At 37.2% G+C, this 11,831-nt stretch overlaps 1 protein-coding gene across 1 annotated transcript; it reads left to right on the top strand.

Moving 5' to 3' along the window:
- Positions 1-748: 748 nt before the first annotated feature.
- On the top strand, positions 749-8,619 carry LOC121409490 (glutathione S-transferase theta-3-like). The gene is made up of 5 exons (XM_041601409.1): positions 749-1,104; positions 4,744-4,831; positions 5,730-5,886; positions 7,415-7,570; positions 8,368-8,619. The coding sequence occupies exons 1-5, from the start codon at positions 993-995 to the stop codon at positions 8,527-8,529; spliced, it is 675 nt and encodes a 224-aa protein (XP_041457343.1). The 5' UTR covers positions 749-992; the 3' UTR covers positions 8,530-8,619.
- Positions 8,620-11,831: the final 3,212 nt, after the last annotated feature.

Here is an 11,831-nt window from a genome sequence, read left to right as displayed (position 1 = left end):
TATCTTAATAATATGCATTTTTAATGCTCAATCTTCTCATTTTTTGGCCCCGGCCATTGCCATTGTACATAATACTCTTTGGGTCAGTGGCAGCTATTTTAGATATCGAAATACAGCAATGTTCCCATATTTGACATAATAAGTAATATATCTCATTAGTAATGGTGATTTGCATATATTACTTCGTTCATACATCGCGATTTTTGCAGTTTAGTGCTCATTTTTGTGAAAAATAGTTTTCCCTATTCATATTGTACATGATAGTGTATACAATGGCCTATGGCGGCCATTTTGAATATCAGGAAGATAAATATTTTGTCAAAAATTATTTTTTAAGATTGTATTTCACTCCTGCCACACAATTTCATGGATTTCACAGCCAATGTGCGGACAATTTTATGAATTTCATGGGTAATTTGCATATTTTGGCGGCCATATTGGATTTTGCCAATTTGCGGAAAATGCTCAAGGTTACACGAGTGGCATCATTCAGATTCGTAATCAGCACCCTCGAATTGACAAGAAACCATAAAAAAATATTGTATATATAAAAAAACAAGGTTTGGTCAATTTCCTATGGGGCCTATCCTGGACTATGAGAGGAAGCTGCGTGGAAAGAATGCAAACCAAAACAAAACATACCAGTAGCAGCACTATGCCCCAACTTAAAAAAAAACCTACTGTAAAAATAAGGCTATAAGGCGAATTTCATAATTTGGTGTGGTTGGTTTGGTTTGTTATGTTTTTGCTTTGTTTGTTTTTTGTTAATTCAAGTCAAAAGTCAATGTACATTTTTTGTGATTAAGGGACTAGTGTCAACGACTTTTGCCCTCCGAGTGCGCTCTTTGTAATCGACCCCTGGCGGTGAAAACGGTTGCATTCTCTCTGTCACTGTCTGTTGAAGTTTCTGCTTTCAGCATTATTTATTTCTCGTGCATTTTGGAGGTCAATCATTTTAGTTTGAACTGGTTCGGGGTGCAACCGATATCAAGATGGAGCCTACAATATACGTTGATATGCGATCCCAGCCATGCAGGGCTGTGGTGATGTTCCTCTCTTGCAGTACCATCCCACACAGTATAAGTAAAGTGGATGTCTTAAAAGGTAAGGCCAAATATGTTGGCTGGCTTGACTGCTGACCTTGTTAAAGATTTCAGACTCATACAGGCCCGAACTCACAAAGGTGGTTTTTGCAAAAACCATGGTTTTAACCATGGATTTTACTGATTTTGCGACTCACAAAGGTGCATGGTTTCAAATGAAATCATGTTTTCTAAAAAAAATCATGGTCTCTAAAACCCACTGTTTCTAAAAACCATGGTTGGTTTCAAACGAAACCACCTTTGTGAATTCGGGCCATAATGTATCTGGTTTGTTTGATTCATCTGTTTACACGCTGGGGTATTACCTTGAGAAAAGGCAATGCCGATTATGGATCAGACTTTATGATACGATTAAAACTATAAAGTCTCATTTATGTAATCTTTATTTTGCTACGATTCTGGTTACACTCGATATATTCAGAGTATAATATGTGCCTATATATTTCCGCATATACCTTTACACACCTTGGCATCATAACTGCTTACCGGATATTTTATAGATTCTGTATGTCTATGCTGCAATGTAACAAAAGTAGCAAAAATACTGGTGAATGCCACTATAGTTTGATGAGAATTACTGTATGTGGACTCCTGTATACAACCATATGCATAGTAATTGGAATGTTGACTCGGTGCAGTTTTATTGGTAGAAGTCCTGCAATGAGTACTTTTCAGCTTCTAGTGCTAGTTTGATTAACGAATTAAGACTGACATCGAGTAAAGGCTTCATGAAAGAACGAGCCTAACAGGAATACATGTAATTTTATGCCCAAGTACCCTTAACCTCCAACAGGGGTATGAAATAAATTACGGTAATTTCAGCGGAAAAGAGCAGCAATTCATCAAGCATTTGTACAACCAGCCATATTTTCCCCAATCGGCCGCTCGAATATGATTTTTGCCGGGATCGATTTTTGGTTTCTTTGAAGGGGTAGTCCTAATAGTCACTTCTTAGCTTTATTCTTATGAATCAACATAAATATATAATACCATAATCCTTATTTGTATAATGCGAGCGCGAAGCGCAAACTAAATTATTTGGAAATCTTTTTTGTACTTTTTCCTAAAATTTTGAACATTCTGGGCAATGTTTATCCTGAAACAAAGGTGTGTATGCAAGTGAATAATTACTACGAAGCGCGAGCAGAAATGAAGTGATGGAAAAGGTACTGTTAAAGACTTGCAGTTAGCCATGAAGACGTTACATATTTTTAAAAAATCAAATAATGCGAGCGCGAAGCGCGAGTTGAATTTTTTTGACATTTTTATCTAATGAATGGAAATTCTAAGCACTTTTTGTAACTTAACAGAATAGGTATATTACTAAACAATTGATGCGAGCGCGAAGCGTGAGCATAAAAATTCGAGATTTAGACCTATGAACGAAACACTCTATATTCAAGTTGTGTAAATCATGAAAAGGATGAGTAAGTGGGGATCTTCTTTACATTAATAATGCGATCGCAGAGTGCGAGCAGAAAATTTTTATATACGTTTTGATATGATCAAAAACGTATATGAACTGCTTGCACTTAGCCATGAAGACGTTACATATTTCAACATTCAAATATTGCGAGGGCGAAGCGCGAGCTAAAAAAAAGTTGACATTTCTACCTGAATAGCACTTTTTGTAATCGTGGAAAGGATAAGTATATAAACTAGACATTATTGATGCGAGCGCAAAGCGCGAGCGGAAAAATTCTGGACACTCTATTCATGTTTTGTAAATCATGAAAGGATAAGTTATTGGAAATTTTCATACATTAATAATGCAAGCGCAAAGCGCGAGCAGACAATTTTTTATATTGTGACCTGAAACTGGATAATGATTGAAACAGAGAACAAGCTGCGTATCTGAATAAACGTGTGTTTCAGATTTCGACCTAGAATTTGGGTATTCTAAATACCTTAATTCTTATCATGAAAATTAATTAAGCGAGCGCTTAGCGCGAGCTAAAAATATATGATATTCCGGTCTGAAAAAGGGTCCAGTTAAGCTCTGTATTGCAAGAACTTTGTGGGAAAATTGTGAGGTGGATATGGATCACAGTTTAAAAAGAGCTGATATTTTTCATTGTTATTACTCTGAGTTTTGACATATAGGACCGGGACATTCTATAAGGACATTATGTCATCATATGAAAATATCTTCCAAATTCTCTTCCTATATATAAGCATGAGAGCGCGAAATATGTTGATATTATGGCCTGAAAACTGGACATTTAAAGCACTTTTGTAATTATGCAAGATGCATGAGTTAATATTTATCAATGCGAGCGGAAATCGCGAGCCTAAATTATTGAAAAACCATGTAAACTGTCATCAAATGGTGATTTTAAGTATTTGTTTTAGAATCAATATGATAACTCACTAATCAAAATGCGAGCATGCAGCGCTAGCTGATACGTTCTGACAATCTGACCTGAATAGGGATATTGTGAGAACTTTATATAATACAGGAAAATAATAGGTACCTGACAAATCAAATTTTGCGAGCGCGCAGCACAAGCAGAAAATGTTAATATTCAGACCATAAAACCGAAATTTTTACAGACCACTTTTTAAAAATCAGTTTTTAAATCAAACAAAATAATGAAAGTTCAATTTCCCATCTGAAATATGTTTTGTATATTGACTTAAAAATTTGATATTTTGAGCAAGATATGTAAATCACCTAAAAGGCGATGTGAGCGCGAAGCACGAGCGAAAATTTTACATCCCGACATGAAAGATTTCTTTAAAATTGTTTTCCAAGTCTTCCCCATCTTATTTTATTCACTCATCTTTCTCCTCTTATGTTTGCCTCTCTTCTTTTCTCCTCTCTTTTCCCTCTTTTTTCCCTTTTTTCCCCCTTTTTTCTTTTTCTTTTTGCTCCGCCAATAGGGAGGGGAAGAGGCCCCTCGGGCCCCCCTGGATCCGCCTATGCTATGAACATGATAAAACTGAATCAATTGTTATAAACATAGCTCGGATGTTTAATAAGCGATTTGAAAGGTCCAAAGAGCAACACATGCAGTATGTGTCTCAGATCAGCAAAGGGTTGTGTCTTTTCCATGATTACGGCGTTGTATTGTTCATTGACTTGATGAATTAATCGAAATATCTGACAATATAATTGTTTACTCAACAGTCACATTTTTTTTCGTTCTGCGTCGACGACCCAACTTCTTTAAAGCCAACATGTACATATTTATATTTTTCATAACAAATTGATTTATGTATGAATTTATGTTTACGAAAAAAATGTAATGAAATAGAAGAAAATAAATGTTTATTCGAATTGAATTGAATTGAGTTGAGTATGTGAAAACTCACTAGTATTACGGTAGATTCGGACGGAGTGGAAAAAGACTTATATATGCTTTCATAAAATTGGCCTTTAAATATGGCAGTACATATCAAACAGATGAAATGTTATATTATTAATCAGTATCTTCCTACTCAGTAACCTTTATTATCTTCTCATTTTTATTCTAATATTCTGGCCCAGAAGCAAGCTTCGGATTTGTATCTCATGCTGTTATGATATAATAATAATAATAAATAAATAATATAATAAAAATAATAACTCTTTGGCCGCTCTCTACCATTCGATCCCTCCACTATAACCCCACCCCCTCACTCACCCCTCCTAATTCAGGGGATCAGAAGAAGCCCGAATATTCGAGTCTCTGTCCGCTAATGAAGGTGCCTGGTATGAAGCACGGAAGCTTATCCATATCTGAGAGGTAAATATTTATCAACACTGTAAATGCTACGGTATCTTTTAGTGTTCTGACAATTTTCAAGGATTTGTAATAGAACTAGGTGGGGTATGAAAAGTGACGTACCAGCCGAATATTGGATTTATTTTTAGCTTTCAAAATAATGACAAAAGATTTAAAGTAAAATATTTTAGATTTATATTTAAATTCACATTGTTTAAATAGATAAATATATATTTGTGTAGTTGGAGCTGATCTTGATTTATTTTTAATCATCAGAATTTATCACAGATGTGAAACACAGGACCTATTACAAATAGGACGTGTTATAATAATATTAATTAATAAATGTTAACTTGAACCAATCAACATCATACTAAAACTAATTAAAAACAAACCAGAAAAATAAAATGAAATAAATACACTCTAAAAATTGAAACGTTAAAGGAACATTTGAAAGTTTGGAGTTTGGAGTGGCAACCTTTTTTCTACATGTTCTAAATGCTGCATTTAATTATACCTCATTAAATGGTTCGAGCCATTATAATATTTATTGTTGGATTCAGCTTCATGCAAAGTTGGAAATAAGACGTGGACTTGTCACTCCTCCAACATTTCAATTGTTGATATATTTTTTTTTTATTTGAGAGGAATTGTGAATTGTTTTGTTTCAAAACAAACCAATGCTTTTATTTAATTCGAGTTCTCATATTATAGGCCTATTTGGGGTTTTTTCTCTCTACAAAATATTCACACCGTCTGACCAAAAAGTTTTAGACAAAGGGAGGGGGCAGGGTCTATGCAGAATGCTAATGTTTTAAACATGGTCTAAAATTCGCAAGATAATCATTCCAAAAAAAAAACATCTATAAGCTGATTTTTTTTACAGCATTTTCAATGTTTTTAAATTCATTCATTGTAGTGTTGCAATCATCCGGTACCTAGCAGCTAAATTTCCAGATAAATATCCGGATCACTGGTACCCTGCCGACCTGAGCCACCGGGCTAAGATCGACGAGTACATCTCATTTCATCACCAAGGGATGAGGGAACCGCTTTCCGGGCTCGTGGAGAAAATAGTGTGTATTATTGTTATTATTATCATTACTATTGATAACATCATTATCATCCTCATCATCATCGCACACACACACACACACACACATAATAAACATAAATGAGAGAGATTGTGTGGGTGGGTGTGTGAGCAGAACGATCGAGAGGAGAGAGGCGTATGGATGCGGGTGCACTCACCCACCCAATTAGCAAATACTAACGAACTTCACATTTAATACGACGAAATACAGACTATCGAGTACATCCTCGGATCATGCAGTTCGTGCACCTTTAAGCATGTTTTGCACATATTACAAATACATTTCAATAGTCAGTGGCGTACCGTGGGTCACGGATCAGCAAAAAATTTCGAGTCAATTAGGGAGCGCGCTCAGTTGCCAGGTATATGCTGACCAAATAGAGACATTTCAAATACATGCAGTGCCATTAAACGGATATGTATCTCACTGGTTAAATAATGCGAGCGCGAAGCGCGAGCTGAAAATTTTTCATATCCAGACCTAAAAAGGGACATTATAGGCAATTATTTTGTAATCATAATACGTACCTGTCTCGCTAAACAAATAATGCGAGCGCGAAGCGCGAGCTGAAACTTTTGTATACATTGACCACGGACAGGGACATTTTAAGGATTATATTTTAAGAATCCATTAAGAGTATACATTTCTCACCATATTGCTGATTTTGTTAAAACATATTAAACACTTTTTGTAGTAATTTTAATCATGATATGCATCTCACTAATCAAATACTGCAAGTGCGACCTGAAAATTAAGGAAATTCAGACATGAAGAGGGGCATTCTAAGGCTTGTTTGCAGGAATTCACGAAGACCGTACGTATTTCATTAACCTAATGATGCGAGCGCGAAGCGCGAGCTGAAAATCTATCAGAAAAATTGACATTTTAAGGACTGATTTTAGGAATCCATGAAAAGCAGACATCTCATCAATCAACTAATATTAACGTAAGCACGGACAGGAAATGTTTTATAATAAGACCATAAAATAGGGCAATCACTTTAAGTGGTCTTGAAAAAGAAGCAAATGTCACTACATAAAACAATAAAAACTCGAATTGCGGGGAAATATATTTGGCGTACAGTATATTGATTTGAAAACAGGAGGTTTTAGTACAACAGGATTATATATCTCGTTAAACAGTCTATGCGAGCACCAGGAACAATGAAGACATGGGCCCTGAGCAAACAATGTTTAATAAAGTGATGAAAAAATGCTTCTTATATAATAAAACATAATATGATATAACATTATAATGAACAATTTCCCCATTACGTTTCTCTTCCTTCCTCCCTCTTTTTCTCCTTTTTTACAGTTTTTTTTTGCCAGCCGATGGGGGGGGGGGCACGTGCCCCCATGCCCCCCCCCCGCAGTTACGCCACTGTCAATCGTCCTCTGTTCTCAACTGTATTCAGCCAATTTTAAGAAATTAGTGTTCAATAATCTCATATTATTAGATTTGGATTACCATTTTTTTACACGCGCTGTATCATACCTTAAAACATGAACAGTTGTTCGTACCCGAACCGCTGCCGAAGGAGAGGATCGATGAGCAAGTGAAGTTCTGCAATGTTTCTCTCGATGTCTTTGAGCGGGTCTTCATCTCAGACACACCCTTTATCAGTGGCGACGAGATCAGTGTTGCAGATGCCCTAGCCGTCAATGAGGTAACACACAACTTGACCATCCAACTCTTTGTTACTCACGTTCTCGCACGGTTTCAATATTTAAACACAAACTGTAAAAACGCTGCTTAAAATTTTAAGCACGTTGTATAAGCCCGTCACTCTAACAACTATTGTTCAAACTTTTTTTTTTAACTTTTGAACTTTTTAAGCAACTGTTTAAACAAGTTGTTTAAAATTTAAACAAGTACAAAAAGGTTTAAACAACGTATATTGTTAGAGTGTCAGGCTTAAACAGTGTGTTTATATTATTTTTTACTGAGTAACATTCTCCGATGATAACCAAAACATATTGGATATCATCCAGTGTGTGCGTGAGCAGGTATAATTATGTAGGAGACAAGGAGTAGGCCTATTTAGGGTGGGGTGCCATAAAGGTTCATCCAAAACCAAAAATAGTTTGGAATTATTTTCAATAAAAAGCCCCAGAACCATAGCCTACGCCATTGCAACAAAAGTCGGAAAATTCAATATTTCGCATCTGAGCCCATTTTTGAGAGAGAGTCACACTTCCTCTATCAAAAGAATGTCCAGCAATCATGACACCGGGCCTACTCCCCCCCCCAAAAAAAAAGCCGTATGCACAGCCCTCTCACTTGATTAAAAGGGTTTGTCTGCAGAATGGGGTTGGAAGTGGGCAACATACGATCAAACATGTTGACATTCTTATCTTATTCAAAAATGCATGTAGGCCTATACACTCGGGATCATTAGTCGTAAGCTCCTCTTATATGAAATTTCTCCCCCCCCCCTCCCCTCTTTTCTCCCCCTTTCTCTAGATTTTGGATCCAAATGTATGCGGCTATGACTTTACAAAGGATAGACCCAAACTGAAGGAGTACGTGGATCGCATCAGGACACGACTCGGTCCGGACCTCTTCGATCAGATATACGAGGAGTCCAAGCAATGGGCCAAGGAGATCAAGGAGTCCAAGCAGTAACCGTCAATTCCTCTATACGACGAATGATCCATCACAGTAGCGTTATGAACCAAGTATTTTGAGGGGCCGAACATAGTGTATGGAGCGAAATTTCTTTTAAAAAAGTCGCGAGCGAGCAACATTTTGACCCCCTTAATAAAATAAGCTAATTTTGTGAATGTTTTTTGACAATATATTTAGAAAGTGACGTTATTTTTCACTCTCTTTTTTCCTTCACGTCCTTCTACTCATTGTCTCACTTGCATAGCAGAGTGAGACTATAGGCGCCGCTTTTCCGACGGCGGCGGCGGTGTCAACATCAAATCTTAACCTGAGGTTAAGTTTTTGAAATGACATCATAACTTAGAAAGTATATGGACCTAGTTCATGAAACTTGGCCATAAGGTTAATCAAGTATTACTGAACATCCTATTAGAGTTCCATGTCACATGACCAAGGTCAAAGGTCATTTAGGGTCAATGAACTTAGACCATGTTGGGGGAATCAACATCAAAATCTTAACCTGAGGTTAAGTTTTTGAAATGTCATCATAACTTAGAAAGTATATGGACCTAGATGAAACTTAGACATAAGGTTAATCAAGTATCATCAAACATCCTGCAAGAGTTTCACGTCACATGACCAAGGTCAAAGGTCATTTAGGGTCAATGAACTTTGGCCGTTTGGGGGTATCTGTTGAATTACAATCAAAACTTTAAAAAATTTTGGATCTGATTCATGAAACTTGGACATGATAGTAATCAAGTATCACTGAACATCCTGTGCAAGTTTCAGGTCACATGATCAAGGTCAAAGGTCATTTAGGGTCAATGAACTTTGGCCGAATTGGGGGTATTTGTTGAATTACCATCATAACTTTAAAAGTATGTTGGTCTAGTTCATAAAACTTGGACATAAGAGTAATCAAGTATCACTGAACATCCTGTGCGCATTTTAGGTCACATGAACAAGGTCAAAGGTCAATGAACTTTGGCCATAATGGGGGTATCTGTTGAATTACCATCATAACTTCGCAAGTTTATTGAACTGACTTTTGAAACTTGGACATAAGAGTAATCAAGTATCACCGAATATCCTGTGCAAGTTTCAGGTCACATGATCAAGGTCAAAGGTCATGTGAGGTCAATGAACTTTGGCCACATTGGGGATATTTGTTGAATTACCATCCTATCTCTGTAAAGTGTATTGGTCTAGTTCATAAAACGTGGAAATAAGAGTAACCAAGTATCACTGAACATCTTGTGCGAGTTATAGTAGTTTTCAAAGTCAGCACTGCTGCTATGTTGAATCGCGTGATGCAGGTGAGACGGCCAGAGGCATTCCACTTGTTTTGTTTTCTTGGTGGTGGATCGGGGGATGCTAGCCCCAAGCACCCCCGAATCTATACACCAGTGATCCCAATCAGGACTCTGATGTATGATATTGGGTATAAATTATGTTTTCTGTACGTATTAATCACATTGTATACAGGTGGTTCGAGTTACGTTCATGTAGGACTTTCTTATGCTATACAGTGAACAAAATTGACTCCGAGCCGACCGATTGTATGTCGTTGGAAATAACCAATAGCTTTGTGCGATCGGGGCCCTGTCTAAAGAGATACGATTGATCAGATCAACCGCAACTATGGAAAGCCAGCAACACCAACATATCTAAAATGCATGTTCGTTTGAAATATTTCCGAGATGAATATGATGTATATTCAGGCATTCATTGTTTTTCTTAACAAGTCAGCTCCTATACCTAAGCTTCTCTTTATTTACACAAGGACATGATGCAAATTTCCTGTATGAAAAACTATGAAATTGATGGATTTCCATAGAATAGAGTTGAGGTAGATTGGATCAATCACAACTCTTTGTTACTTCACTTCATTTCAAGATATAATTTACATATTGGCATATGTACACATATATTCTTGCCTTTATATAAAACTTAGTCCTGAATTTAAGCTTCATAATCATGTCTAGCCAAATCAGAAAAATAGGCCTATTTTTTTCCCGTCATTAAGTGTGTTTTGTATACATTTTTAAAAGAAAATAGAGGGTGCTTACAATAAACAAAACATAATCATATCTTTTAATCTAAAAATGTCTTTGGAATACTAATTTGGACGAATGAAGAAAGATAAGAATTATGGAGGAACCTGGAAGCTAATGAAAGCAGAGACCTATTGCATAAGAGTTGCGTTAAAACCCAGTTAAAAAGAAATCCAATTTGTTTAGCCTCACCTGTGCCTGGGAGGTGAAAAGCGAACTGAATCACTGTGACCCACAGGTCTCTCCTCCCGATATATATATAACTGATTAAAAGGAGTGCAGGTGGACCACTACACCGGGGTTCCCCCCAGCTCTTATACGAATAGTGCAGTGGGTTCTTAACGTGCAAAGGTGGTGACTTTCCTCTACACGGGGCCTCCATTTAACGTCCTATCCGAGGGACGGAGTGTTTTCCACTGTAACGTAGCCTGCATCTGTGAAACATGGGAGAGACGTTTACACACAACGCACCGCTGGCTTAAGTCATCCGCCCGGGGTTGTCTCGAACCCAAGATCTTTGGTTCGACGGGAAGACGCTTTACCGATTGAGCCAACTTCACTCACTGATCTGATTGGTCGAAGTTCGAGTTGCGTTTCATATTTGGTTTTAGGAAGTGTTCGCACCGCCCCGCACAACGAATTCAAGAACACAGTGTATTGAAAACGATGGTCGAATGACAATGAAGAGTTGGGAGGCCTATGTCAAGAATTGGTAAAATGAAACGGCGGTTTCCTCATGCTCGTCCTAAGTTTCTAAGCAGACAAAAAGTCGCACATGATGTCGTTTTGTCCAGAATGCATGTCGGAAGTTCTATTTTGATTCACCAATTTTCTACAAAGGCATCTTCGTTGCTCATTGGGTGATTTCAAGTCCTGTGTAGGCCTTGCCGTTGGTGTTTAAAGTTGAATTGCTTCCCCTAGCTCCAAAACTTATTCAGAGTATTCAAAACTGATCCAGATCACATTAATGACTCTCAACAACCAGTGAGTGACTTTTCGGGATCATCTTCATTTTATGTTTGGTGTTATAATCGTGTAAAAATTGACCTAACACCAACACCAAAAGGTCAACACTGAACTTGAAATCACCCAATGTCATGAAGGGCATTTGACAATACATTTTTTGTGCTCTTGAAATCGTTCTGTGTCGCGGTGCGGAAACTGCCTTTTGCCTGATTACAACGCTGATATTCGACGATAACGAGCCCCAGGGGAATCTTGTAGAGTGGAGCATAGTGGCCCAGTGGATAAGTCTTCTGACTT

The sequence above is a fragment of the Lytechinus variegatus genome, chromosome 2 (assembly GCF_018143015.1).
Source record: "Lytechinus variegatus isolate NC3 chromosome 2, Lvar_3.0, whole genome shotgun sequence".
NCBI lineage: Eukaryota > Metazoa > Echinodermata > Echinoidea > Temnopleuroida > Toxopneustidae > Lytechinus > Lytechinus variegatus.
The sequence above is the reverse complement of the archived record's forward strand: the minus strand, read 5'-3'. Positions and strand labels throughout refer to the sequence as shown.